We start from the raw sequence: 25,877 nt of genomic DNA, 5'->3' as shown, positions 1-25,877 counted from the left end.
ATGTTCTGCCGGTATTAAGAGAGTGGAGGAGAAGCACAAGAGGTGACAATGGCCGCAGCTGGGAGTGACCGCTATTTCCATTGTTCTTCCCCCTACGCACAGGTAAATGCTGTAGATTTGAGCGTGGTTGGTATCCTTGATTTTCTTGAGATATCTGTGTTGAAAGGGAGGTTTATTATGTAAAGTTAGCAGCTGATCTGTCGCTCTGTCTGGGTCATGGCCGCATCTGGAGAGCAACTATCTGATTTTCAGAAGTGGTGAGAAGAGCTAACGGTCATCTAAAGGATGGAGAATTTCAGGTACTCAAGGAACACCCAAGTTGAAAACTGTGCATAAAGACCACTCATCACTTCCTTATTGAATCAACATTATATTGATTCTGAATAAATCGGCCATGTTTATAATTTCAGTTTACAGGGGGTTCCTGAGTTTCTGCACAATCAGTTATTTAAAACCAAGTGCTTCAGAATGGTTTTGTCCTTGAAAGAAATCGTTATATTCCACCTGGTGAAAATCCAGGGGTGGGTGTAGGGCTCGTCGTTGCTGCATCTGTTCCAGCATCGGGGATTTAGGCGTTAATGCCTGGGAGATGGGCTTTGCTCCAGACCCCAGCGTGTCTCAGTGGATGGCCCAGTTGTACTGACGACAGTCCAAAAGTGGCGTGTTTTGGAGATGCTGCTCCTAGACCCAGCTGTCAATGTCTGGAACTGGGCGAAAGTTACCTTCCAATATTCCAATAGTTTCAAGACTGACTTTGTTTGCCTTTAAACAATTACACAGAAACTTGTTAAGAAATAACCGGCAGCCTAGCATTTACAGCTCTCAGCTGGCATGTAGTTCATATCCCGGACATAAACCTGAGTTTCTGTGTTCAGGATAATGGTCATGAGCACTTGCCTCTTTGGAAGTAGGAGTTTGTCATGTGCTTCAGGAAGATACCTCCGGTTATAAGGATAAGGGAATTGCATAATCCGAGAGGATGCTAAAATCCCTAAACTTTAATAAGGCAGAGGTACAGAAAAAGGATTTCAAGTGTGACTAACAAAGTGACTCTCGTTGTGAAAGTGCTCTCTCTGCAATATCGTGCAGACTTTTTAGCTGGCGACGTATCGATCAACAGAGGAAGAGTAGCGCTGTGATAATATGTATGAGTGAAGCAGCAATAATTAAACAAATAATTCAACAAATCCAGGTAGCTATTCTTTTTTTTCCCGTTAGGCTTTTGTTTGTTATCTATAAAAGCATCTGGGAGATGGTGTGAGCAGTGTAACGACAGTAGTCTCAGAACATCGATTAGCAAATTTTTAGTTTTCCAGTTTTTGTTGGGAATCTTTCTGGGTTCTGTTTCTCAGTCCTTCTTTTCCCATAGGCCCATGTCCTTTAATAGTAAGAGAGCACTAGTGCAAGATGTGCACTTGTGCAGCAGATTTCATTTGAGATTGACCCGATTATCCCATTGCGCAGGAAGGGAATCTGAGCCCCATTTCAATTAAGTGACTAACAGATGTTTTTTCTTCCCAGCATCTCATGAAGAGCCTGCAGTACAGTAAGTAGACTGCTTTACTCCTATTCTTATCCAGGAACAGTTTGGCACCATGAAAGCTCCATTCACCTGACTTGAGATCACTTTGGAGGTGTCTGGAGCTTCAGATAACTTTAAAGATAACTTTCACTGCTCTAAAATAGCAGAGCGTGGTCCCCCACAATCTTAGTCACATGTTCACAGCAGTGCACCGTGTGCTAATCCATTTACTCCATTTTTATGGTTATATTTACAGTATCTGAAAACTGTTTTCTCCTGCAGCAAAAGTACCGCAACATCTCCTGTTTCTGGGAAACACAACCCTCAGGCTGTTTGAGGATCACCTGTGCCTTCCGTCATAGTAAAGCTCGCAACATAAATGGACTGTTTTTGCCACCTAGCAACAGTGAGTAAAAATATTTTCTCAACAATTTCTTCATTAGAGTAAGTAAATACACAAAAATGTCCTTCCAGTGCTTCCTTCCAGTGCTTACGTGATATATATTAAGGTGAAGAAATGTACTATGGCAAATCACTCAGGTATGATCTGCTGTCCCAGCAAGCTCAAGGCAAAGCAAGGAATTGTATTGGCATTTGAATAGGGTTGCCACATGAATTTTCTTAGCTGTTGTGTTACGGATCTTCCTAATTATCAGTGACGTGAAAGATGCGGTCACAAATGGCAATTTAGGTTGCTAAGATCCGTGGAGTAAAAATGTTGCTTTACTTGGGTATTTGCTCGATTCAATCTCTCTAGGAGTGAAAATGGTTAGCAGGCAGGCAATCATTTAAGAGAAATGACGAATAGCGTGTGTGGTGGGGGGAGGAGGTTGGCAGGGCCAGTAGTAGCAATACCTGTTGACAGAGCACAGCACGTTACATGGATGAGACACCCCTTGTGCAGATAACATGAGATTACAGGGCTGTGTGTGCAGACGTATTTCCAGTTCACGGTTCTGAATACATTTGTCAGGCTTACAATTTGGGTTTTTTTCCTCAGTCCTTTCTAAGGGGAGCTCTTGTCTACCAGGAGGCCTGGTAGACAGCTGGAACCCAGAACAGGGTAAGAGTCCAGGGCAGGGAACCAAGACAGATGTCAGAAATGGGGGGGAAGCAGGAGTGAGAGCAAGTCAGCATGACTTGACATAGATGCGTGAGCAAGTGGACTAAGATCTAGGTGTTCCTGGGCCTTATCTCCAGAGCTGTGGACAGGTGTCGTAAGAGAAGGCCAGAAAGACCTCTAGGCAGAAGCAAACACCTTGTGTTCCTGGAATTCCCCTAGGAAAAGGCAGCCTGTCATATCTGGGCGTGTTGAGCCTAACTAACCCCAGGGACCAAGGCAAGAACTTGAGTGCTGTTTCTAGGAGTGTCCATACTGCTTTTAGTGCAGTTCCCACATCCACAGCACCGGCCCGGGACAGCTAGTGCTGTCGTAAACACCACGTCGGCACGCTGCTGGGTGTGGTGCGAGTCAGAGACGATGCCCAAGAGGCACTATGGACAAGGGCATCCTGTGTAAGAGCAGCGTCCAACGATCAGAAGGAGAAAATGGACCCAACCCTTTTTCTTTTGACTGCAGTATGGATCAGTTGAAAGGCCGTGTGCTCCACAACAACACTGCAAACATTAAAACTGCATTTATTCATGTCAATACGTAGAAATCTTGTTAAAGTAATTGAAGTTTCATTTGGCTTACACTCCCTGGAGCTCATAATACCCTGTTCTGGACACTGAAAAAGGCTCCATCAAGTTCAAGTGCTGTAGCTTACTTTCTCTTGCATGAGAGACAACAAATCGGATCCACAGGAGTGTTATTAAACTGGGTTTAGTATGATACACGTGCTGCTCAGAGGCAAGCAAGAGATGCACAAGAATAACAACAACTGGCATAAAAGAAAATGCCCACGCTTGATCTTCCTCCTTTAAACTGGAAAACATATCCAGCGTCGCTATTTTTCATATCATGCACAGAATCCTGATTGTATCTCTAGTTGCAGCTTGGTCAGCTTGAACAATACCAATAGGCTCACCATTTTTCGTCACTTTTATTTTCAGCCCATTGCATTTCCTGGCTCTCAGAAAATGCTATCCCAGTAGTGAAATAGTTTTGCTGCAAAGATGATGGGTAGATATAAACTGCTAAGGAAAAGAGTAGCTTTCCTGATCTTCTTCTTCTGATTAAGTGTCAATTATTTTCATGAACTTCATATTCTTTCTCAAAATCTACATTTTGTGCTTTGTAAAGAGAGTTGTGATTCAGAAAATTTTGATAGAAAAAAAATGCCCACAAGCTCGGAATGGGTAATCCTGTGCTTAGCATGGCTAAATCCTTCAAAATTGATGCCATGGGGAGTGATACAGACCTGCCTATTCTTCAGCATGTTTAAACTATTTTCACTCCTGGGGTCCTAAACTCATTGACTCCCTTCAGCCCAGGTATTACTAAGCACACGTTTCCCTGTGTTGTAAGTATCTACCTGTTGTTTCATGCTTTCTGTAGCTGGAAGATGCTCTTTTGCCAACCTCCGCAGAAGATTTTGCCTAAAAGGCACAATGTGTCTACTGAATGATTCCTTCAGTCTGATCATCATTTCAAAACTCTACCTGCTGGTCTGCACCTGGATTTGACCTTCTAGTTCCCTCCCAATAAAATAAATGTAATGTTCTCTTCTGCAGATGCCCCATTGCAACAGGGTGTCCAAGAAGGGATTCTGCAGCCAGCCCATCGTCAAGAATCACTCAGAAAGCAAGAGAATATTCTACTACCAATTCACCCTCCACTGATTATAAACCTCAACGACGAAGAGGACGATGAAGAGGACGATGAAGAGGAAGAGAACTGTAAACAGTTTTTTTCTTTCTTTTACGAGGAAGTAGAATGGGGTTTTTTGACCCTCACAATGTACTTCACAATTGAGTTATGATAATAACCCTCACATGTTTAGAGAAGAGTTGTTGTCAGGTTTTTAACATCGTTTCCAGCTAATCCCCAAACTCTTGGAACTGGTACTCACCAGATGTGAGCGAGGCAACATTTTGTAAGTCCTGTGAAATGCCTAGCTGTCTATTGCAATAGTGGTATAATTCACACACCTCTTTTTCACAAAAGAGAGTTGAAAACGTGATCCACGCTTCAGGTGGCCATCAAATACTCTTCCAAATGTCTGAGAATTTGGGGATGAAATTACAAGTTTAGGAGGTAGTTCTTTTCTGGGCAACACACTTTTGAACAGGGGCTGGCCACACTCATCACTGAAGGTGAAGTCACAGGTTTGGTTACAAAAGACAGTTGTGTGACTTCGACTTAAATCATTTGTTTGACTGATTTCCTAAACTCTGTAGGCAGCCTCCTTTTATGACAGAAAGTAATCCTTAATCGGGCAAAGAGAATCCATACAAAACTCTTCACTAGTTTAAATGAATGTGTATATATTTTTATATATACACATATATATATATTAGCTTTTTAAATGTAGTTAAACCATTGACTGTATTTCACTTAGAGATGAGAGCCTCATAGGGAAGGACTGAATTGCACATTCCCAGAGAGTGAAAGTGAGAGAATAACCTACTCTCACGTGTGCACTCCGCAAATTACTGTGCTAGTTCTCAGGCAGCCCCAAGCCACTTTTCACCTTCCCCCTGCCCTTTCAGGTTGGCTGGCAGGGCTGCCTGTTAGTGCTTCCTAACTTGGTTTCTGTCTGAGTAAGCCACATGAATTTAAACAATCTAAAAAGCAGGGCTTTGCTGATCTTAGTAGCCTTAACAGAGACCGACCGGGAGCACTCACATCACCAGCTCTGCCAGCAGGCATTACGGAGAGTAACTGTGGGCAGAGGTTTTGTGACAAGCACTCCCTGGAGACATGTTTAATCACAAGACTTCCTCTTGAGTGTGAAAGACGGATTATTTTGAAAATGAGTCCTGAAGATCTTTTTGAGTCCTTTTAAATCAACACACGTTAGCTTCTTAAACATGTGTTGGAACTGCAATTCCATTGCTCTTGGAAATACCTCATATTAAGGAATCATTTTTCTGTCCAGAAGCAGAGGTTGCACTCAGAAAAAAAAAAGCCCGTGACCGAAATGAAACCCACCATGATATTGATTATTAAGAATTGTTGAAGGTTTTTGTATAGATACCTAGTAATCCTTTGAAAATTATTTCCTGCAGACGTTTCTGATTGGGTGCCTAAGACTGCTGCAGAAATTGAAGAGGAAAGAGCAATAAAGGAAATATGCTATAAATCTGGTAAATATGAAATGAGTCACTCTTTCCTAAACAGCAATGCTGCCAATATAGTAAACTTGGGGTTTTTTTCCCTCTTGGGGTATGTTTAGGAGAGTATTACGGGATTCAGTACCCTTACGAACACCAGTCGACAAAAACTGTGTCTTCACCTCGGAACAATGAGCTATTACCTTTGGAAGCTACCGAGCGAGACTTGCAGAAAGGCAAGTACTTGTCATCTTCTTGGACAATGCTTACTGCTTTTAAAATTACTGTTACAGGAAGAAACTATTGCATAGTGTGCCCCTCCTCCCCGCTTGTTTAATTTAGTGACAATAAAAGAGAGCATATGAGAAAGAGCATAAAAATACTTCATTAATTTTTCCCCAGAGGTAGATAGATATAGATATGTAGTGTCACACACGTGGTGACTACCCGCATCGACTGTAGATGGAAAAGGTAGAAATGGGCTATTAACCCTACGTGCACTTTCCTGACATACACAACATGGGTCTTTCATATCATTTGTCTTCACCATCAAGATTTATGTACTCTAATTTTAACCATCCTCAGCTTAGGAATGTAGTTTAAATTTCTCACCTAGGCTCTCTGTTGCAAATGGAGAGAGACAGGCACTCTCAGGGGGCTATTTACTGCATCATAAGGTAGTGCCAAAGAAAGGTGAGACGAGTCCCTTTCCCGGAGGTGCTCCACGCTCTCTGCTGGCTGTCTTGGGTGTCTAGGTGACAAAATGTCGCGATACATCAAACTTTTGTATAACTAAATTTAGATGAAGTAAATACCCCTTGTAAGTCTCTTATAACAGGTAAGAAGAAGAGAGTTCCATGGTTTTTTTTAATACTGGCCTTTATCCAACATAATTAAGGTCAAAGGAATACAAATTCAGAAGTATTTACCTCCCTTATTATGTGTCTCCTTCATTCTTGACCAAGTGGCATGACCAAAAAAAATCTGTTGTAGATTTTATACTGAGCAAGTAATATATCATTCCATTTTAGGCGAGAGTTATGTTCTTACTGTAACAACCCACCAGAGGAATCAGGAGATGAGTCATGAAAAATTGCTGGGCAGAAGTATGACCTGCTACTTTTAATGAAAAAGAATATTATTGTTTGTTTTGTGTAAATTTCAGGGATAAATTCTTGATGATACTGTTTTATGTAAAACAGATTTGAGTAGGATGATGTGCTAATAAAAAAATGGGAATGGAAAAATTGTCTCCATTGCCAGGACTACAGACATGTGAAGTCATGCTTTTTTGACGGATGCTTATGCCAACCTCAATTGTTCAGTTGCATTTGGCGAAATAATTTTCATCTCATTTCTACATTTAAAATGTTTTCGATGGATTTAGACTATAGACAAGGAAATCAGTAACAAATATATGAACAGAGTTTTTAATATATGTCTTTATTTAGAATTAGATAAATTCAGAGAAAAGGCTAGAGATGTTTCCCCAAAGCATTTCTTCTACTGAGTTCTCTGAGGCTTTAGGTACTATGATGACATGCATCTTGAAAATACCATAAATTCAGTCAGGTAGGAGTCATAAACATCAGTCAGGAAAAGGGAGACGCTAAAGAACGAGCAGGTAATTTGTAGCTGTTCTTTACTTTGGGGCCATAGTCTTCCTTAACCTGCGTATGATGGTATTTTCTTGGAGAGCCTGAGAGGCATACCTCAGTTACACGAGACAGGATCCAAAAAACTAACAACAGAGAAAGAAGAACATAAAAGGAGAGGGTAAAGGAAATTGCACTAAACTAATCGCTAGCTCATAGAGGTGGGAGGAAGAGAATGGCAGTGCCATTCCCTGTGCTTACACACAAGCAGCTACAACTTTCTTTCTGTTGCCTTTGCAGGTGATGGTAATACAATTCCTACCAAAATTAATAATGCAAAAAGAGAAGGAGGGAGTTCGGGAAGGAGAGCACTGACAGAGAGTATTCCCAGAGGAGATTGTAGATCCTTTGGAAATGGAGGTAATATACTTTAGCATCAGCTTGTTATTGCTGAACATCACGCAGTAAATAAAATACCTGAATACGCATGTATTAAACTTCACCATTTTATATTTGGGTTATTCTTTGTTCTTTAGGTTCTAGAGGCTCTTTCTCATGCTGCACCATTAATTATAACAATCAAAAGCACTGTTTATGATTCTGCTTGTCTTAGGATTGTACTACAAAAGACCCATCCTCTCTGCTGAGTAGAGTTAATGTTTTTCCTGCTTAACGTTGGAAAAGAAATGGTTCTGTGGAGTTAGAAGAAAGCAAGTGTAGAAGTGCGAACAAGTTAAAATGCTTTCAAAAACTGTTATGTTTGTGAGACTATCCCAAGTCAAGATGAATAGGCTTTGTATTTTTCAGTTCTCATACAGAGAAATAGTAAAGCTGCATCTTGTGTAATGGGAGCTGACCCCTCTGCACACCCACGGTTGATCTTAATGAAGACACAGTGTTTTGCCCCATTGAGTTCAGTACAGAATCATGTCATTGAGGATGAAGTTCTCCTGTTCTCCTTGAATTTACTTACTACTTAGTGGTATTTAATCCCTTTTCTTCATCAATATTGATTAGTGGTAAAAATAGTAATAGGAATTGTTGTAGCGTTCTTTTCCCCCCCTTAGTTTGTCAATGCAAACTAATGCAGTACCACGCACAGGATGCTTGCTCTAGCTCTGAGCAAACTGGGACGCACCTTCTAGCTCCAGAACTGTATTGCACAGTACAAATGTATTGTACGTGCTACTTCTCTTCCTACGACCTTTATGTACAAAATGCATCTTTCCTGTAGATGTTCTTTACTCTCAGTAATAAAGAGTTGCCAGTGAGAAAGAATTCTATAATTAAATCTCTGCTCATACCCATATGTATTTAAAGCTTCTTAAACAGACTGTTTCTCTAATTTTTTGTGAGCCTTAACGAATCAGCTATTTGGTTTCATTGTATTCTCTGCATTTTTTAATTCATTTCAGTTTAAAAGCTAATGTAATTATAAGAAGAGCAGACTCTGTGCATTGTTCACATTTCTCAGGGTGCTCTTGAGTATAGATAACTTTGTGAGACTCCTTTCCTATAGGAGGTGATGGTTCTGTGGCACAGAGGAACACATTTGTTGAAGGGAAAGGGCGCCAGGCACTACCTCAGCAAAAAGAACCAGCTGCATCCAAGTATTCCAATGGGAAAGGTATGTAATTATTATATCTTTCCTAATTTTCAGATGAGATAATTTTTGTTCTTCTGCAAGTACGGTGGAGGTTAGACACTTTGCATGAAACCACTCTGAAGTGAAATTTTCCGTTAACGGTGTGTTCACTGCAAGACGACAGCAGTTGTTGTATGTTATGGTCCAGTTCTGCTTCTTTTAGCCAGTTTGCATCCTCTGTTAAATTCAATGGGAGCAGGATCAGTCCCCGAGTTACCAAACTCTTTGACGCCCGCGTGTTTGATCACATGACGTGATGTGCACTTTCCACTTCCATCAAGTAAACCAGATCTGAATGTAGGTGGTATCTCAAAGAGCATGAGCCTTAATAGAACCAGTAAAAAGAGTGTGGCCAGCAGGACTAGGAATGTGATCGTTCCCCTGTACTCAGCACTGGTGAGGCTGCACCTCGAACACTGTGTTCAGTTTTGGGCCCCTCACTACAAGAAAGACATTGAGGTGCTGGAGCGTGTCCAGAGAAGGGCAACGAAGCTGGTGAAGGGTCTGGAGAACAAGTCCTATGAGAAGCGGCTGAGGGAACTGGGGTTGTTTAGCCTGGAGAAAAGGAGGCTGAGGGGAGACCTTACTGCTGTCTACAACTACATGCAAGGAGGTTGTAGAGAGGTGGGGGTCGATCTCTTCTCCCAGGTAACAAGCCCTAGGACGAGACGAAATGGCCTCAAGTTGCACCTGGGGAGGTTTAGATTGGATATTAGGAAAAAATTCTTCACCGAAAGGGTTGTCAAGCACTGGAACAGGCTGCACAGGGAAGTGGTTGCGTCACCATCCCTGGAGGTATTTAAAGACGTGTAGACGTGGCACTTAAGGACATGGCTTAGTGGTGCACTTGGCAGTGCTTGGTTAATGGTTGGACTTGATGATCTTAAGGGTCTTGTCACCCTAAATGATTCTATGATTCTATGGTCAAGGAAAGAGCGTAACACTTGATAAAGTGTACTTAAGAATTAGTCACATATGGAAAATTAAAATACCTACACCTAAGTACCTCGATGGATAGGCTTTACCTTCCTCACAAGAGAATTCTAGAATATGTTTAGAAGGGTAGAAAATGTATCAGTTTGATTATTGTAGGGAAATGGTTACCTGATTATTACTTTGCGGTTTTGGAGTAAAAAGAAAAAAAGGACAGATTCTGGCTTTAAAGTACCCCATAAGCTGAAGCAGAAGTACAGAATTTCTGCTGCGTTCTGGCCTGAACTGAGAGGAACCAAAAGTGCTTATTTACGTTAGCAGGAGAAAAGGAAGAACAGGCAAAGCCACGTCTTCCTGCAGAGTAGCAGGGGCCAGGTGAAGAGCGCTGTGGCTACGCTGTACTGCAGCTTGCCTTGTCAAGTTCTGTTTGTAGTTGGAAGTGGGCTTAGCTAGGCAACCAATGCTCTTACAATTTTAGCCGCATCGTTTGTAGTCTTTTGTTATGTTCACGACCTGCCCGTGTCCAGGATGCACCTAGATGCTACAGACAGAAGAAGTAATTCATAGTTCAGCCAGAAGGTGTCCTTCGGAGCGCACTGGTCTCCACGGGCTCAACCATGGATGTTCCAGAGCTCCACACAGCACCTATGCAGTGTAGAGGAAGGATGTATCTGGGCAGGTAGTCAGCACTTAGAGGAGAGTAGGGGATGAGGGGGTTGTGTTCACAGCTGCTCTTGAGACAGTCTGAGATACAGATACATTCAGAGAAAAGGCTAGAGATGTTTCCCCAAAGCATGTCTTCTACTGAGTTCTCTGAGGCTTTAGGTACTATGATGACATGCATCTTGAAAATACCATAAATTCAGTCAGGTAAAAACATCATACAGGATCCAAAAAACTAACAACAGAGAAAGAAGAACATAAAAGGAGAGGGTAAAGGAAATTGCACTAAACTAATTGCTAGCTCATCAGGTGGGAGGAAGAGAACGGCAGTGCCATTCCCTGTGCTTACACACAAGCAGCTACAACTTTCTTTCTGTTGCCTTTCCAGGTGATGGTAATACAATTCCTACCAAAATTAATAATTCAGAAAAAGAAGGAGGGAGTTCGGGATTGAGAGCACTGACAGAGAGTATTCCCAGAGGAGATTGTAGATCCTTTGGAAATGGAGGTAATATACTTTAGCATCAGCTTCTCATTGCTGAACGCCACGCGATAAATAAAATAACTGAATATATTTGGATTGGGCTATCCACAAAGAACATGTTTTTAACCTTGTCTTCCAGCCTCCAGTCCCCTGCACTATGTCAAATTTTGAGTAGTAGCACAACATTTTTGCTTGTTTTTTCACTTCTAGGAATCCACACTTCAGACCCCAAAGTAAAACAAGGTTACCAACAAAGGGGTCAAAGTAAGGATGATGAAACGGCTTCCTCCATTCCTTATGTGAGAGAAACTGGAAGAAAGACTTATTTCAGTTCTTCAGAACCTCGAAGATCAGCATATGTTGTCTACCGTACTGTCACCGCCACTCAAGAACCAAAGCTCAATGGATCTGCAGGTGGGTTCCGGCTTAAAATGGAGGATTCTTACAATGCCGCAAATATGCCTGTCTGTATTGTGCTGCCTTTGATTTTGTCCCTGCAGGTGAATATTAAGTTATTTAGGCCTAAATACAGGCAAGAGTAAGTTTGACCCAGCATAATTTTCACATGTAGATTGCAGCAGTATCCACAGACAGAAATGTAAAGCTTTCTGAAGCTCTACAATTAGTCAGACAGAATATTCATGAACAATAATTGAGCCACCTTCATAGCAGGAATTCATTTCTCTGCCAACAAAGAGGCATGATGCAATGACATGCTGATGTGCACCAATATACCGATCCCCACTTTTTACAGCATCTTGTATGTGATTTATTCTTTTGAAATATTTAATAAACCTCAGAATACTCCACCTTTAACTTCTTGTTTCACTCCAACTATTCATCGCAATAGTAGTATAAGTCGTTTGCAGTAGAATTTCAGTTTCCTTTCAACAAACGTTTCTTCTTCAACTTTTATCCTCCCAGCAGGGGATGAAAAAATGACCTGGCTTTGCACAGTATTTTTCCACAACTAGGAATTCACTGGAGTTTTGATAATGCTGGATTTATGATTGTTTTGGCTTTAAAGTACCCCATAAACTGAAGCAGAAGTACAGAATTTCTGCTGCGTTCTGGCCTGAACTGAGAGGAACCAAAAGTGCTTATTTACGTTAGCAGGAGAAAAGGAAGAACAGGCAAAGCCACGTCTTCCTGCAGAGTAGCAGGGGCCAGGTGAAGAGCGCTGTGGCTACGCTGTACTGCAGCTTGCCTTGTCAAGTTCTGTTTGTAGTTGGAAGTGGGCTTAGCTAGGCAACCAATGCTCTTACAATTTTAGCCGCATCGTTTGTAGTCTTTTGTTATGTTCACGACCTGCCCGTGTCCAGGATGCACCTAGATGCTACAGACAGAAGAAGTAATTCATAGTTCAGCCAGAAGGTGTCCTTCGGAGCGCACTGGTCTCCACGGGCTCAACCATGGATGTTCCAGAGCTCCACACAGCACCTATGCAGTGTAGAGGAAGGATGTATCTGGGCAGGTAGTCAGCACTTAGAGGAGAGTAGGGGATGAGGGGGTTGTGTTCACAGCTGCTCTTGAGACAGTCTGAGATACAGATACATTCAGAGAAAAGGCTAGAGATGTTTCCCCAAAGCATTTCTTCAAGTGAGTTCTCTGGGGCTTTAGGTGCTATGATGACATGCATCTTGAAAATACCATAAGTTCAGTCAGGTAGGAGTCATAAACATCAGTCAGGAAAAGGGAGACGCTAAAGAACGAGCAGGTAATTTGTATCTGGTGCTTTACTTTGGGGCCATAGTCTTCCTTAACCTGCGTATGATGGTATTTTCTTGGAGAGCCTGAGAGACATACCTCAGTTACACGAGACGGGATCCAAAAATCTAACAACAGAGAAAGAAAAACATAAAAGGAGAGGGTAAAGGAAATCGCACTAACCTAATCGCTAGCTCATAGAGGTGGGAGGAAGAGAACGGCAGTGCCATTCCCTGTGCTTACACACAAGCAGCTACAACTTTCTTTCTGTTGTCTTTGCAGGTGATGGTAATACAATTCCTACCAAAATTAATAATGCAAAAAGAGAAGGAGGGAGTTCGGGAAGGAGAGCACCAACAGAGAGTATTCCCAGACCAGATCGTAGATCCTTTGGAAATGGAGGTAATATACTTTAGCATCAGCTTCTCATTGCTGAACGCCAAGCGATAAATAAAATAACTGAATATATTTGGATTGGGCTATCCACAAAGAACATGTTTTTAATCTTCTCTTCCAGCCTCCAGTCCCCTGCACTATGTCAAATTTTGAGTAGTAGCACAACATTTTTGCTTGTTTTTTTCATTTTTAGGAATCCACACTTCAGACCCCAAAGTAAAACAAGGTTACCAACAAAGGGGTCAAAGTAAGGATGATGAAACGGCTTCCTCCATTCCTTGTGTGAGAGAAACTGGAAGAAAGACTTATTTCAGTTCTTCAGAACCTCGAAGATCAGCATATGTCGTCTACCGTACTGTCACCACCACTCAAGAACCAAAGCTCAATGGATCTGCAGGTGGGTTCCAGCTTAAAATGGAGGATTCTTACAATGCCGCAAATATGCCTGTCTGTATTGTGCAGCCTTCGATTTTGTCCCTGCAGGTGAATATTAAGTTATTTAGGCCTAAATACAGGCAAGAGTAAGTTTGACCCAGCATAATTTTCATACGTAGATTGCAGCAGTATCCACAGACAGAAATGTAAAGCTTTCTGAAGCTCTACAATTAGTCAGACAGAATATTCATGAACAATAATTGAGCCACCTTCATAGCAGGAATCCATTTCTCTGCCAACAAAGAGGCGTGAATGCAATGACGTGCTGATGTGCACCAATATACCGATCCCCACTTTTTACAGCATCTTTTATGTGACTTATTCTTTTGAAATATTTAATAATTTATTGGTAAATAATTTAAATAATCATAAGTGTAAAAAGTGATGTCATCTTGCCCGTTTCAGTCATCGCTCTTAAGCTGGGCCAAATCTCCATCTTGAGGTGCCTCCCTGTCTTAATTGCCAATAAAAGGAACCTCCTTCAGACAGAGCAACCCCTACTTTCAGTTGAATAAAGTTAAGCGAAGTGAATCCCAACATCCCTGCTTTGTCTCGGGGACGAGTAGTTGTGGGGTTTTTCTGTTTTCTTTGAACGTTTGCTTTGATTCAATGTGGGCAGACGGGTATGGACATTACAGGGAGAACATTCTTAATGTGAAGAATACCTCTTACCAAATTTCCAGGTTCAAAAAGGATAGAGCATTTCAGTAAAAGGTGATCAGCATTCTTGTCATAAGAACAACCATTACCATTTTCGCTACCTTTCTTTGCAGCAGTACCTGAGCCACGTGGTGGGAAATGCTCCAGACAAAAGAATCAGCTTGACACAAACAGAAGATTTGGGACCCAAATGGAAAACTATGGTAATCCTTACATGTTGGGTATAAACTGAAAATTGTAGGGGTCTTGTGCAATTACTAACTGGAATTAATGGAATTAAGCTGAACTTAACAGAAAACCAGAGTATTAATAATATTAACTTTTAACCAAATTTTACAAAAAATGGTTAGTCGTTAGGCAGCATACTCTGATGCAAAATGAACTGCCTAGCACAAAAACATCGTCTTGCCTTGCATCCAGTGCTTTTGCAAGCAGAGATGAAAAAGGAGACTGGATTAGGGATTCGTTTAATCTAAAAGCAAGTGATGCCTTTGGGAAGATTTGCAACACAGGAACAGTCACTTTGGTCAAGTCAAGGATGTCCATAGCAGAATTACCTCATCTGGAAGATCCTGTGAGCCTGGTGGAAACGCTGCAAGATTACAAATGATCTTTAAGGTCCTAGAGAGAAAGTCGGTGTTTAAGACTAGCTTGTATTTCAGAGGTGACGTGTGATCCACCCGATGCATTAATGGATACTTCACCTAATGTAATATTTAATTCCCAGACTGGGCTACGAGCAACTTTCATTAAAGGCTTTCTCCTGGAGAAGCTGGCAGCTCATGGCTTAGGCGGGTGTACTCTTGGCTGGGTAAAAAACTGGCTGGGTGGCCGAGCCCAGAGAGCTGTGGTGAATGGATTTAAATCCAGTTGACGGCCAGTCTCAAGCGGTGTTCCCCAGGTCTCAATTTTGGGGCCAGTCTTGTTTAATACCTTTATCAATGATCTATATGAGGGGATTGAGTGCACCCTCAGTAAGTTTGCAGATGACACCAAGTTGGGCGGGAGTGTTGATCTGCTTGAGGGTAGGAAGGCTCTGCAGAGGGACCTGGACAGGGTGGATCCATGGGCTGAGGTCGATTGTATGAGGTTTCTGTAAAGGCCAAGTACCGGGTCCTGCACTTTGGTCACAACAACCCCATGAATGCTACAGTTTTGGGGAAGAGTGGCTGGAAAGCTGCCCATCAGAAAAGCAGCTGGGGGTGCTGGTTGACAGCCGGCTGAACATGAGCCAGCGGTTTGCCCAGGTGGCCAAGAAAGACAACAGCATCCTGGCTTGTATCAGGAATAGTGTGGCCAGCAAGAGTATGGAAGTGATCGTGCCCCTGTACTCGGCACTGGTGAGGCCACACCTTGAATACTGTGTTCAGTTTTGGGCCCCTCACTACAAGAAGGACACTGAGGTGCTGGAGCGTGTCCAGCACCTCAACAAAGCTGGTGAAGGGTCTGGAGAGCAAGTCTTGTGGGGAGCATCTGAGGGAACTGGGATTATTTAGTCTGGAGAAACCGAGGCTGAGGGGAGACCTTGTCGCTCTCTACAACTACCTGAAAGGAGGCTGTAGTGAGGTGGGTGTCAGTCTCGTCTCCCAAGTAATTAGCAATAGGACAAAAGGAGATGGCCTCAAGTTGCATCAGGAGAGGTTTAGATTGGGTATTAGGAAAAATTTTTTCACTGAAAGGGTGCTCAAGCATTGGAACAGGCTGCCCAGGGAAGTGGTGGAGTCACCATTGCTAGAGGAGTTCAAAAAACCTGCAGACGTGGCACTTCGGGACATGGTTTAGTAGGCATGGAGGTGTTGGGTTGACAGTTGGACTAGATGATCTTAGAGGTCTTTTCCAACCCCAACGATTTCTATGATTCTGTGCAATTGTAGCTGAAATTAAGAAATAATTTGTATGTTTTTTCTATAGACAAATACACCTCAGGATCTTACAACGCACCAACTTGGAGGAACAGATATCCACGTGCAAAAACCTTCTCCAAGTTTAAAACAACCAGTCAGGTAACTGCTGGATAGAAATTGTGACAGTTCAGTCTTTTGAGCAAAAGTGACATGTCTCTCCCCACCTAGAAAATGTACAATTGCTCTTAAAACTTCCCCAACCAAACCCCACAAGATTCTAAGCAATGCTGAGTAGTCCGAAAGAGCGGAGCATAGTTTCATTTGTTTGCAGACATGTAATTTTGCCTGTAGAACTAACCCGTGATTTCTAATTTTCCACAATCTTCCTGGTACCAAAGCAAAATAGGTACCTGCCTTTAAAGCGAGGAGCTACAAGAAGTGGGTTTTGGCTTGTAGCACTGGACAAAGCGCAGTAGAGGCTGTATGAGTGTGATCCATTTGTCTCTCTCTTTGATTGCTTGTGAAGCGTCTGCAATAGCGGAACGATGATCAGCCGAGGTTCAACTTCATAAGAGGACGCAGGCTCCAAAACATTCACCAGACGCCCTAAGGACCATTCATACATTTTACAGCTGCCTTGAAAGCAGAGATTAGAACCTCTGTCTCGTGTCCCTCGCATGAATGGCCAAATCCTTGGTCTGCACTCTCTGCTTCATTGTGGCATTTCCTGCTTCTCTCCCATCTCTGCGTCCCCCATGGACGTAGCAGGGCAGTTCCATACTCAGCACGAGGCTGTTTTGATTCCAGTCTGAGATGTAACTCTGTGGAGGCACCACACAGATGCAAAGCACCGAAAACACCTTCTGTAACCCCTCACCAGGCTTGCTACCATGTTTGGTTTCTTTGTGCAAGTACCAGCTGGTTCTCAAACATCTGCTTGGGAAGGTTGTAGAGGAAAAAGACTTGAAGGGAACGTTTTGGAACACCGGTGAATTAGATTAGGATGACAGTTTTTATTTCTCTTGCTACTAGAAGTGAGGAAAGTTTACTTCCTAAAATGTTTCTAAAAGAGTATATAGTTTTATTCTAATAAATGATCCCCAAAATGTTCTGTACATCTATTTGACAGCAGAGCCAAGAAGACATGGAAGTGAATTTAAAAGGAGAAGGATATGTAGACAGGAGAAAGAGATGAAGTGAGTGCGTCAATTCTAACTTGAAGTAAGGAAATTATCAGCTGGAGATCCAAAGATGACAACATTGCAAATTCCAAGAAGAAGAAGTAGGAAGTACACTGTAACATTTAGAAACTGACAAAAATGGAAATGTGTGTTTAAGAAGAGTGTTTGTATATTCATAAATATACCTAGGAAAAATAAAGATGCATTCTGTTTGACCTACACTATTTGCCTTGCTTGTAACAGGACTGTGATGAGTTAAAAGAAATTCCCCTGAGCTTTGACTGCCTTGAATTGACAAGCACCAAAGTATGCCTTGTTTGAACTCATCGTTCAACTTTCAAGTTATTTGCAGAAAACTCTGCACCTCAAATCAACAAAACATCTTCCTCTCTCCGATTCCTACCCCCGACTCCATCACCGGCAGCGCCCTGTGCATGGAGGAGAGAGTGACCCACAACACAGCTAGCCTGAGCAGGCGCAGGCTGTGCCGTGCCTTGCCGTGCGGTGGCTGAGGGAACAGGGCTTGTTTAGCCTGCAGGAAAGGAGGCTGAGAGGAGCCCTTACCGCTGTCTACAACTACCTGCAAGGAGGTGGTAGCCAGGTGGGGGTTGGTCTCTTCTCCCAGGTAACAAGCCCTAGTGTAGTCAATCAGGAGCTGGTGGAAGGCTGGGACTTACGTAAAGTTGGTAAGAGGGATTCATGCTGGAATGTGGAACGTCTAATCAAGCCTGACTGTCCTTGGGAGTAAAGCACATCCTGGCGAAATATGTAAGCTAATTAAGATGTTTTTGGACAATCTGAAACTGCTAGCAGAAGTGTGATAAGAAGCAGCCTTTCATGAACTATCCTCATTTTAATACTAAAAATCACACCCCTTGAGCCTGAGACCCCGGCCCAAGCACACACCCCTCACCTATGAGCAGGCGCAGAATATTCAAGTAGCACTCCAGCTTTAAGTTGAAATAAGAGAAATGTAAACCAATAGAAAACTGCTTTGTGGAATTACTTATGCATATGTATAACTAGGACATATAAATATTGCACTTGCACGACCAAAGTTTGTGCTAGCTTTGTGGAATGACCACCTAGCACCCACCTCTGCGCAGACATGAAAGAAAATACCTCTGCCCTGTGTGTATAATGGTGTCTCGCACACCAGGTAAACCACCTCACACTTGTGGGATAACAGTTTTGGTGACCCCGATGGGACTGCGCTGTCAGCCTTGCCCGGTTTGTCTTGCCGCATCTGACGGGGAGAAGAAGAGACCTGCGTGGACTCCAGCGCGCACCGACCTGTTGATGGGGGACTCCTTCAGCTCCTCTCCTGCAGTCGGATGGTAAGCGACACAACGGTGCAACGCTACTGAAAAGAGGTATATTTGGGGGGGATATGAGAAGAGTGGGATAGGGGCAAGATCTCTCAGGAAGCAGGCAGCATTTCTTCTGTTCTGGGCTCTGCATAAACGCATCAGGAACGATATGCAGCCGTAGCATAATTTTGTTTGTTTCTACACGCTGTTCTGTTCTGAGTAATGAAGGGAGATGTCCCTTGTTTTGGTTTGTGTAGGAAACGCTGGGTGTTTTCGGTACCGACATGGGCGCTGCTGCTTCCCAGGAGGCACCCCTTTGCTCTCCTCTATGATGCATCCTGAAGAACTGGAATAAAATGCGGGGGGATCCCATGACTAAAAATAAGCTAAAACGATAAAGTAATCAATGGTGGCCACAATATCAATTGGAAGATGGTAAAAAATGGGCTGAGAATGGATCCTTGAAACATGACACTATGTTGCAATTAATGTTGTTTTGTCGGAGAACTGAAAAATGGGATGAAATACCTTATATGGATATGTTTTCCGCATTAAGAAATGACTGAAATATTAGGAAGAAATGTGGCTTAATGGATTCTAAACATCAGATTGGAATATATGCGCTAAAAGAGAAAAAGGAAAAATCTTGTTGTACTGAATCGAAACAATCTAGAAGGAATGTATAGTACTGTTAGAACTGTAATGATGACTCATAATCCCAACTGGGGAGACGTACAGGCTCTCCTAGAATATTTGCTTACCACTGAGGAGAGGAGAACGATTTTAGAGAGGGCTACAGAAGGGGCTGATCCAACAACGGGGGCGAGCAGGGAGAGGGTGTGTCTAATACCAATATGTACCTCCCAAAAGAGGATCCGGAGTGGGATCCAAACATAAGTGAGGGATTACAGAGGGTAAAGGAATATCAAAAGTTAATTTTGTATGGGATTCAACATGAAGTGCAAAAGCCTAAGACTTTATCTAAACTAGATGAGTAAGGCAGGGGGAGAAGGAAACCCCATCAGCCTTCTATGAGAGATTGTGTGAGGTAGCTCGAAAATGGACAGATCCGGATGCGGAAGATGACAGCAATTCAAAGTTATTTAACATGCTGCTTATTGGTCAAGTGACAGCAGATATAAGAAAGAAATTACAAAAGGTAGACAGTGCAGATGGCATGACAACCTGAGTTATTGTCAATCACATAGAAGGTGGATAAAGTTTCCCCAGCTGTTCCAGCCAAGCTGGGGAATGAAATAATAGATTTTTTCATTGATAGTGGAGCCACACATCCTGTCGTAACTAGTTGTAGGGGACCCTTAAGTAGAACTAAAATAAGCGTTGTTGGTGCAACAGGGAAAACAATTTTAAGGCCGTTTTGACAACCTATGCAATGTTCACTTGGAAATACTAAATTAACTCATGCATTCCCTTATATGCCAGAATGGCTCTTACCACTGCTTGGATGGGATTTACTTTGTAAACTGAATGCACAACTAACTTTTCGTAAAGTCTCTGTTCAGTTGCCTGTTCCTGCCTGGCAAGCCCAGATATGTTTGCTAACCGAGAAAGATTCTAATGAAGAAAGGAATATTCCAGAGGAAGTATTGAATGCGGTCATACCTCTGGTGTGGGCATCAAAGATGCCCGGACGAGCAAAGAATGCGACCCCGGTAAAGACTGAACTGAAACCAGGAGCTCAAACGGTAAGAAAGAAACAATACCCCATTGAGCTGGAGGCCCAAGAAGGATTAGAACCTATAATAAGCTGCTTTTTAGAACATGCATCGTTACGGGACTGTTAATTAGAATTTAATACTCCCATCCCACCTGTAAAGAAGCCCCATTCTTCTGAATATAGACTGGTACAGGACTTAGGAGAAATTAATGCAAGGACAGTAGATGTCCACCCTGCGGTTCCAACTCCATACACCCTCACAGAATCACAGAATCACAGAATCGTATAGGTTGGAAAAGACCTTTAAGATCATCGAGTCCAACCGTAAACCTAACACTACCAAGACCACCACTATACCATGTCCCTAAGCACCTCATGCAAACGTCTTTTAAATACCTCCAGGGATGGTGACTCAACCACTTCCCTGGGCAGCCTGTGCCAATGCTTGATAACCCTTTCAGTGAAATAAAATTTCCTAATATCCAGTCTAAACCTCCCCTGGTGCAACTTGAGGCCATTTCCTCTCGTCCTATCACTTGTTACCTGGGAGAAGAGACCGACCCCCACTTCTCTACAACCTCCTTTCAGGTAGTTGTAGACAGCAATAAGGTCTCCCCTCAGCCTCCTTTTCTCCAGGCTAAACAACCCCAGCTCCCTCAGCCGCTCCTCATAGGACCTGTGCTCTAGAAACCCTCCTTACGACAATGGCCAACAGGAATACTCCCTTCACAGTGTTAGATTTAAAAGACACCTTCTTCTGTATACCTGTGGATGAGCAGAGCCAGACCATCTTTGCCTTTGAATGGGAGAATCCAACTGCAGGACAAAGGACACAACCCTGCTGGACTGTCCTTCCCCAAGGATTCAAGAACAGCCCTACCTTGTGTGGTAACATACTAGCCAGAGAATTGGAACGATGGCAAAATCATCATGATGCTGTAACATTGTTGCAATATGCTGATGATGTGCTAAGTGGTTCTGACAGTTATGAGGCATGTCTGGAACCCACCATCAGTTTGCTCAGCCTTCTGGGCTTGGCAGGGTATCGGGTTTCTAAGAAAAAGGCTCAGATTGGGAAACAAAAAGCTCCAATATATGGGGGTTGAACTCACCAAAGGGCAGAGAGAATTAAGTACTGAGAGGAAAGAGGTGGTCTGTAGAATTGCGGTACCTACATCAAAGAAGCAATTGAGAGGATTTCTGGGAATGGCCGGATGGTGGGGCTTATGGATTCCCAATTTTGGGCTAGTTGCCAAACCACTGTATGCTGCTGTGAAAGGACCTGAGGGGGTTCTCGAATGGTCACCTGAACGTAGGAAAAGTTTTGATGAAATTAGAAGGAAACTCATGGGGGCTCCTGCTTTGTGACTCCCGAATTTGAGGAAACCCTTCCAGTTATACGTACATGAACGACAGCAAGTGGTATTAGGAGTTTTGACACAAAAATTGGGGAGCTGGAAAAGACCGGTGGGATACTTTTCAAAGCAATTAGAGGAGGTCGGTAAAGGTTGGCCTGCTTGTTTGAGGGCAGTAGCGGCTACTGCAACTTTGATTGAAGAATCTCAGAAACTGACATTAGGCCAACCGATTACTGTGTTTGCACCTCATGCTGTGTCTTCTCTCCTTGACAATAAAGGGCATCATTGCATCTCCCCAGGCAGGTTAGCTAAATATCAAGCTGTGCTGCTGGAACAAGATGATGTTGTAATCTCCCTGACCTCTGCTCTAACTCCTGCTACCCTGCTCCCGATTTCCGAATCCGGTGAATTGCATCATGACTGCTTAACCACCATCGAACAAGTGTATTCTAGTAGGCCTGATCTGCGAGACAAACCCCTACCGAATGCAGAACTGGAGTTATTTACTGATGGGAGCAGCTCTGTGTTGGAAGGAAGACGGAAAGCTGGATATGCAGTGGTAACACGTACTCAGGCCCTAGAAGCTAAATCTTTGCCTAGTAATACATCTGCTCAAAAGACAGAACTGGTTGCGCTAACACGAGCTTTAGAGCTTAGTCAGGGAAAAAGAGGCAATATTTCCACAGACTCTAAGTATACATTCGGAGCAGTGCCTGCACATGGGACAATTTGGAAAGAAAGAGGACCTTTAAGTTCACACGGGACTCTGATCAAATATGGGACAGAAATAATGAAGCCCTTACAGGCAGTCCTTCAACCGAAGGCGCTTGCTATAATGCATTGTAAAGCGCATCAGAAGGCAAACAGTGAAATCACAAAGGGAAATCGAAAAGCAGACCAGTTAGCAAAAGAAGCAGCATTACAGAAATCAAAATTTGAAGGAGCTTTAATTCCAGTACCCCATTTGGAATTATCGCCCCCACAATATACTGAGAAGAAAAATCAATTGGCAGAGCAATTAGATTGTTCCAAAAATGATCAGGGTTGGTGGGTGACACCACTGAAGCAATTATTAATTGCTGAAAGATGATGGAAATGCCACTCGAGACACTGCACCAAGAAACACACTCGGGAGCAGATGCACTAGTGCTAATTGCCAAAAGACACGTCATTGGGCCAAGAATGCAAAGCCTAGCAGATATAATAGTTAAAAAGTGCGCTATCTGTTGCGCCCATAACCCCCAAGTTGCAAAGAAAATCATGGGAGGAGTCGTAAAACAAGGAATAACTCCCGAGGAATACTGGCAAACAGGTTTTACGGAATTGCCAAGGTGTAATCTATATAAATATTTATTGGTAATGGTAGACACCTTTTCTCGTTGGCCCGAAGCTTTCCCTTGTCGCACTAACAAGGCTAGGGAAGCGATTAAAATTTTATTGAAAGAAATTATCCCCAGATTTGGTGTTCCAGAAGGTATATCCTCCAATAACGGACCCCACTGTATTGCAGCAATAGTGCAGGGAGTTAGGGAAGGTGTTAGGGAACCAGAGTTAGGGAAGCTGTTAGTCCATTTGAGATCCTGTACGGGAAACCATATCCAATCAATCATTTAACCCCGGAGCAAGACCAAATGCATATAAAGGGACAGGCTGTAATCGAGAGTAGTTGATCTCTCTCTCGCAGAATTTATGCTCCCTGCATAGGTACCTAAACCAGAAGACTCCCATCTCCTTGGACACGCCAGTACACCCATTCCAACCAGGGCACACGGTCTACGTGCGAACTTGGAAAGATGAGCCCTTGAAAGCAAAGTGGAAAGGACCTTATACAGTGCTATTAAAAACTTATGCAGCGGTAAAGGTGAAGGGGATCGACTCCTGGATTCATTATACTAGAGTAAAGGCGGCACCAGACCAGGACAAGGGGACCTCTACGCCAAGTGCAGAACCGAAACTCCCACTAACCAGGGACTGTTGATGAATTGTATCAAGGTTTTTCTTTGAGAAAACTACTACTGAAGTTACCCCTAGGACACTCTTGGAAAGTGTTATTAATTTAGCATGGTTACAATGAAAATTGTATCTGTGACATTGATTAACCTAGCATTTACTTTTTTTAACAGAAATCTAGTCTTAAAACTGATCCAATCCTTGGGAAGAATCCATAACATGATTGGAACGTTATGGAAGAATCCATAACGATGAAGAATCCATCGCATGAGCACCTCAGGCGAACTATCCTCATTATAATACTAAAAGTCACAGCCCTTGTGCTGGAGACCCTGGCCCAAGCAGACACCCCTCACCTTTGAGCAGGCGCAGAATATTCAAGTAGCACTCCAGCTTTAAGTTGAAATAAGAGAAATGTAAACCAATAGAAAACTGCTTTGTGGAATTACTTATGCATATGTATAACTAGACCGTATACATATCGTACCTGCATGACCAAAGTTTGTGCTAGCCTTGTGGAATGACCACCTAGCACCCATCTCTGCGCAGACACGAAATAAAAGACCTCTGCCCTGTGTGTATATTGGCGTCTCGCACACCGGGTAAACCACCTCACACTTGTGGGATAACAGTTACACAACAGCAGCGTCCGTCCACCTTTGCAGTAGGCACTGCACTGTATATATCTGCCTCTAATGCCTGTCCACTTAGAGTTGCAGCGGCCAAAACTTTAAATGGCTGAAAAGAAGACAGGCATTTTAAACCCTCATCGTGGCTATGTTACTGCCTTGTGCTCATGTGGATTCTTGCTCCTTGCAGCTGGCCTCTCGAAGGCCACTATTATACATTGTATTGCCGATTTCTAATACTATTGAAATACACCCTTGTTTCTTCAAGACACAACAGTTTGCAAAATGCTCCAAGACAAAAGAACAAAGGCAATCTAGTTGCAAACTCTCTCCTTCTCTTCCATTCTTGAGTAGTATTTAGAGATGACTTTGACTTCCACTGTACATACTGCAGATAAACTAGAAGGGTTCCAGTCCAACGCTGCACGATGTCAAGACGTGCCTTCCCCTCTTACGAGGCCAATAGAATTCCATCAGGACTAGCTGCTCCGAGCTTGCTACGTGGAGCTGAAAGTCAATAGCACCGTGGCAGTGCAAGACACAGACCAGCGGAAGGCAAGGTGGCAAGAGCATCCTGCTGTTAAATACTTAGGACCAGTGCTGTCAACTAAAGACTCTTCCACTTACAAAGGGCAAAGAAAGAAGTGGTCCGGCAGTCTGAAACAAATATCCAGCCACAACTAGTCCACGTTTCTAGGAGGACTTCTATAGCTAGGACTTCTGGAACAGTTTCACTGCAAACATGTCATCAGTTCTGTTTGGATTCAACTGCTTTCCTGTAGAGTCATCACCCTCCCTCCTCTCTCCCTATAGCCAGTTTTGACTTGTACACTGGTTGCTGTCTCTTCCTGCTACCAAAACACAAAGTAAGTCCTTGTCTTGCAACAGTCTCGAAATAGAATTAGGAATTCATGAAATGAGAACCTTCTACATGCTTTTGTTACATTACATGGCTGTTTTCTATTTTAGTAATCATATCTGTAACCTAAAATACAGCCGATATGAAGATTTTATGAAGACTACATGAAAAAGAAAATTTCAGGGTAGTGAGAAAACATTCCCGTGGGCATTCCCACCACCACCCCCCTTCTGCCCTAGCACTCATAACCCCCTGTATTATCCTGGCCTGCACTTTGAAAAACAGAAAAAAATAGTGCACATCAGTTCCAGATCTAATCCCCTGTTGCCTTTTTCCATATGAAGGAACAATAATGCAGGGAGGTACCCTTATGTCCTGGTTTTGGCTGGGGTAGTTGATTTTCCTCCTAGTAGCTAATATACTGCTGTGTTTTGGATTTAGTATGAGAATAATATTAATAACACACTGATGTTTTAGTTGTTGCTAAGTAATGTTTACACTGGTCAAGGACTTTTCAGCTTCCCATGCTCCGCCAGGTGCACAAGAAGCTGGGAGGGGGCACAGCCAAGATAGTTGAGCCAAACTGGCCCAAGGGCTATTCCACATACCATATGACGTCATGCTCAGTATATAAACTGGGGGGAGTTGGCCAGGGGGGTAGCGATCGCTGCTCGGGGAGGGGCCAGGCATTGGTTCGGCGGGTGGTGAGCGGTTGTATCACTTGTAATTTTTTCCCTGGGTTTTGTTCCTCTCTCTCTCTTTTGTTGTTTTCCTTCTCATTACAATTTATTATTATTATTATTTTATATT

At 43.0% G+C, this 25,877-nt stretch overlaps 1 protein-coding gene across 1 annotated transcript; it reads left to right on the top strand.

Moving 5' to 3' along the window:
• The first annotated feature begins 48 nt into the window (after positions 1-48).
• LOC142415493 (uncharacterized protein C12orf50 homolog) lies at positions 49-17,426 on the top strand. The gene is made up of 10 exons (XM_075514286.1): positions 49-102; positions 1,522-1,546; positions 1,779-1,928; positions 4,199-4,363; positions 5,696-5,773; positions 5,863-5,976; positions 13,050-13,169; positions 13,357-13,560; positions 16,170-16,261; positions 17,232-17,426. The coding sequence occupies exons 1-10, from the start codon at positions 49-51 to the stop codon at positions 17,295-17,297; spliced, it is 1,068 nt and encodes a 355-aa protein (XP_075370401.1). The 3' UTR covers positions 17,298-17,426.
• The last annotated feature ends 8,451 nt before the right edge of the window (positions 17,427-25,877 follow it).

The sequence above is a fragment of the Mycteria americana genome, chromosome 1, assembly GCF_035582795.1.
Source record: "Mycteria americana isolate JAX WOST 10 ecotype Jacksonville Zoo and Gardens chromosome 1, USCA_MyAme_1.0, whole genome shotgun sequence".
In the NCBI taxonomy this organism is placed as follows: Eukaryota; Metazoa; Chordata; class Aves; order Ciconiiformes; family Ciconiidae; genus Mycteria; species Mycteria americana.
The sequence above is the reverse complement of the archived record's forward strand: the minus strand, read 5'-3'. Positions and strand labels throughout refer to the sequence as shown.

Bases quoted from the DNA above. Each gene is read 5' to 3' on its own strand.
- LOC142415493 (XM_075514286.1), top strand. From the start codon at position 49: ATGGCCGCAGCTGGGAGTGACCGCTATTTCCATTGTTCTTCCCCCTAC. The intron at 103-1,521 runs GTAAATGCTGTA...TTTTCTTCCCAG, and splicing joins GTTCTTCCCCCTACGCACAG to CATCTCATGAAGAGCCTGCA. The intron at 13,561-16,169 runs GTGGGTTCCAGC...TTTTTTCTATAG, and splicing joins AAAGCTCAATGGATCTGCAG to ACAAATACACCTCAGGATCT.